Below are 4,313 nucleotides of genomic sequence, written 5' to 3' on the forward strand. Positions count from 1 at the left end.
GGCTGGCCTCGAACTCACAGAGATCCGCCTGCCTCTGCCTCCCGAGTGCTGGGATTACAGGCGTGCGCCACCACCGCCCGGCCTGTGTTTTCTTCTTTGTAAGCTTCATGCGAGATATAACAATGAACAGATGGCAGTTTGGTATCAAAAAGCTTAAGCTGAAATCCTAGTTCCACTGTTTTGAGACTTTTATTTTATCAATTTTTTTGTTTTGTTTTGTTTTTTTGTTTTGTTTTTCAAGACAGGGTTTCTCTGTAGCTTTGGAGCCTGTCCTGGAATTAGCTCTTGTAGACCAGGTTGAACTCGAACTCAAAGAGATCCTCCTGTTTCTGAGAGTAAAGGCTTTCACCACCGCTGCCTATCAAATTTTTTAATTTGTCAGGTTTTTGTATTTTACATTCAAGATGAGAAATTGGGATATGTGGCTCAGTAGTAGTGTTGCCTAGCATATGTCCAGCCAGGAGTTTGATACCTTGTACTGCTCCCCCAAATACACACCAAAGTTAAAATAGATTACTACATAGGAAAAGTATATAAAGCTTAAGAGGACACATGAATATTACTGGAACATCTGATTTCTATCTTACCTTTATTTTGCTTTAAAAACAGACCCCAGAGAGCAAAGATGAGATTCTGGGCCAAAGGGAAACAAGGAGAGAAGAAGACTACTAGAGTAAAACCTGCTCCCCAGTCAGAGGTCTCGTCACTCTTTCCTGGCTCAGATGGGACATCTGCTAATCCCTTTTCAGATGGTAAAAATGGACAAAGAATGGAGCTTCTTTAATTTCTATTACTCATTCTGAAAGTGTGCTGTGCCTTTCCTCTTCACAATGACAATTTTCTTGGAATGATATTTTAATGAGATGGGACTAGTGTTGGTAAATGCTTCATTTCTTAGTAAAGCAAGGCATACTCTACTTGTATGAGAAGCTCCAAGAATACCTGGTGTAGAACAGTGACGCAAACCACTTCAGTGATGATGAGTCTTGGACTAGCCTTTGTCTTCTTTTTTTTGGTAATGCTAGGGTTTGAACCCACAGCCTTGTGCATGCTGATGAGCACTCTACCCATTGAGCTGCATCCCAGCCCTAATCATTGTTTTCTAAATTGTAAAGGTTTAACCTAGATTCACTTATATCATAAATACAGAATATCCTTAGTAATTCATAGCATTAGCTCACAGCACCCGTTGAGTGCTATGTAAACTGTAATAAATGTGTTTTATATATATATAAAATCTATTGTTTTTTTTTTTTCAGAACAGTTTTTCTTGTTTTGCTATGATTATTATTCTTGGTTTGTAGGTGAGAACACCAAAGTACAAGTTGGTATCTATTTACACATATTAAAATGAGAAGATTTGGATTTGAGTCAAGGCATTCGAACTCCAGAATTATTGCTTTTTTTTTTTGTTGTTGTTGCTATTGTTTTGTTTTTCTTGTGTTTTTTTTTTGTTTTGTGTTTTGGTTTTAGGAAAAGTTCTCTCTGTAGCTTTGACTGTATAGATTAGAACTGTATAGATCAGGCTGGTTTTGAACTCAACAGAGATCTGCCTCTTTCTCTCTTGGGTGTGGGATTAAAGGAATGCACCACCACACTCAGAAAGAATCACATTCTTTTTTAAAAGAAGTCTTACACTGTAACCTAGGTGGCCTTGAATTTGAGACAGTCCTAACTCCAGCTTGGCAAGGAGTTCCCATTCTTAGCCATTGTAATAGTTATGAGGTATTTACCGTGTTAGTTACCTTCCTCATTGCTATGGCAAAATATCTTATCAAATCAATTCTTAAAATGAAGGATCTTCAGCCTGTTCTACAGAGAGAGCTCCAAGACAGCCAAATTCTGTACTTTTTCTAACCTTGACTCTGTTTGGGAAAACTTAATTGCCCCTCAAATGTTCATTTTTAAATATCATTATAAACTTATCATTTTCAGTTATTATATTCTAATATAATTCCTCCCAAAAGGAGTGATAAGGCTCATTAACTGAAAATATACATTATAAGCAGATGTCATTTATATAAGAGCAAAAGCAAGCCAAGTGAGCTACTTGATTCCCTAACAAGTTGTTAACTATTAACAGACAGTATTGCTGATGGGTTCATGGATGTAGACTGTAATAAAAGTTGTAATTATTGGGCTGGAGAGATGGCTCAGATGTTAAGAGCATTGCCTGCTCTTCCAAAGGTCCTGAGTTCTATTCCCAGCAACCACATGATGGCTCACAATCATCTATAATGAGGTCTGGTGCCCTCTTCTGGCCTTCAGGCATACATGTAGACAGAATATTGTAAGCATAATAAATAAATAAATATTAAAAAAATCCAAAAAAAAGTTGTAATTATCAAATTCTCCTTGTTAGTTGGACTTAACATTTAACTGGATGCTCCTTCAAACAAGTCTAACAAAGTTACAGCAGATGAGCAGCATTTAATATGCTAGTTTGTTGCATATTCTTGTTCATCTTTGGTACTAAGTGTTTTTACAGTAAGGATGAAGATTTTCAGTATTTTTTTTAACTAAGTATATCTTTTTACTTTACCTGGTTTGAATTATAGAATTAACTCAGTATCACCCAACACCTCCTTTGAGCCCAGAACTGCCTGGGAGTTCCCGAAAAGAGTTCAAAGAGAATAAGGAGCCTTCTCCAAAAGCAAAGCGCAAAAGAGGTGTGAAAATCAGCAACGTGGCTTTGGATTCTATGCATTGGCAAAATGACTCTGTCCAAATCATAGCAAGTGCCAGTGATTTAAAAAGTATGGATGAATTTCTTCTGAAAAAGGTACACTTTGCTTGCTGAGTTAGCCTTTGAGCAGATTTGACTTAAGAATGCTTGTGTATACAGGATAGGCTGTTGTGAAAAGACAGGTTAAAATTTCTTTAATAACTCAGTCATTGAAGGTTTAGATAATAGGAAATGCACAGACAGAATTTAAAGTTTTAGTCTCCCCTGTGATTTCATAATTGTCATATATGAAGGTGAAGTTTATTGTATATTTGTAGTTGTTGTGTTAAAAAAACTATAGAATCAACATGTTAGAAGGGAACTTATGTGATCTGGTATACTGTCCTTTTCTTAAGCTCTATGATGACCAGTAGCTCGTAATTTTAGAAGAGTCATTGCTTAAGAGACATTTTAACCATTGCATTTATATCTTTTTGATGAGTTGTTAATTTTTCTGTGATTGGTCCCTAGATGAATGACCTAGATAATGAAGACAGCAAGAAGGATACATTAGTGGATGTGGTATTTAAAAAAGCCCTGAAAGAATTTCGGCAGAATATCTTCAGCTCTTACTCATCTGCATTGGCGGTAAGCTAAGACCATGTTAGGAGATATTCACGGTTGAGCATAGCCTGGAATTTTAATCAGCTATAAAGTCAGACTCAGCCGGGCGATGGTGGCGCACGCCTTTAATCCCAGCACTCGGGAGGCAGAGGCAGGCGGATCTCTGTGAGTTCAAGACCAGCCTGGTCTACAAAGCTAGTTCCAGGACAGGCTCCAAAGCCACAGAGAAACCCTGTTTCGAAAAACCAAAAAAAAAAAAAAAAGTCATACTCAAGGGTGCAATTCTTAGAACTTGCTCAATTACTATGTTACTTCAACTGTTAGGACTTGCTTAATTACTGTATTAGTTTAACTGGTCTTTTACTCATACTTAGTAGTTTATATTGCCTACATTTTATACTATAGTGGTCTTTGCAAATATTACAGAGCATCTTGAGCTGGTTCATTATAAACTATGTCTAGCTCCTAACCTATCCTGCAGTACAAGTTGAATCAGTTTTTAAGAATGTCTTTATAGGGGCTGGAAAGGTGGCACAGGGGTTAAGAGCATTAGCTGCTCTTCCAGAGGACCTGAGCTCAGTTCCCAGCACCCACATGGCAGTTCACAACTGTCTATAACTTTTGTTCCAGGGAATCTGACACCCTCACACAGATATACATGCAGACAAAAGACCAACGTACATAAAATATAAATAAATAATTTAAAAAAAGAATGTCTTTATAAAACTTAACTCTTTTTTTTGCCTTAGATGGATGATGGGAAAAGCATACGATACAAAGACCTGTATGCACTGTTTGAACAGATTCTGGAAAAGACCATGAGGCTTGAACAACGTGATTGGAATGAATCTCCAGTGAGAGTTTGGGTTAACACATTCAAGGTGTTTTTAGATGAATACATGAATGAATTCAAGACTCTGGATAGCACAGCTTCAAAGGTAAATGAGTTACAGTTTGGTTTCCATTAAATTATAAATTTTGTTATAAGGAACCTGTCTAGGAAACATTTTAAAATTAATATTAG

General features: G+C 36.9%; 1 protein-coding gene across 1 annotated transcript in view; it reads left to right on the forward strand.

The window, feature by feature from the left end:
- Window positions 1–4,313, forward strand: part of Myo9a (myosin IXA) — a gene marked incomplete at its 3' end in the record, with an annotated part of 191,454 nt that overhangs the window by 167,295 nt on the left and 19,846 nt on the right. Inside the window, exons 28-31 of the mRNA XM_013354586.2 lie at window positions 610–752; window positions 2,559–2,782; window positions 3,197–3,313; window positions 4,039–4,227. Of these exons, the coding sequence (XP_013210040.1) occupies window positions 610–752; window positions 2,559–2,782; window positions 3,197–3,313; window positions 4,039–4,227 (673 nt within the window). The remainder of the gene's footprint in view (window positions 1–609; window positions 753–2,558; window positions 2,783–3,196; window positions 3,314–4,038; window positions 4,228–4,313) is intronic.

This window comes from Microtus ochrogaster, unplaced genomic scaffold (assembly GCF_000317375.1).
Source record: "Microtus ochrogaster isolate Prairie Vole_2 unplaced genomic scaffold, MicOch1.0 UNK49, whole genome shotgun sequence".
Lineage (NCBI taxonomy): Eukaryota > Metazoa > Chordata > Mammalia > Rodentia > Cricetidae > Microtus > Microtus ochrogaster.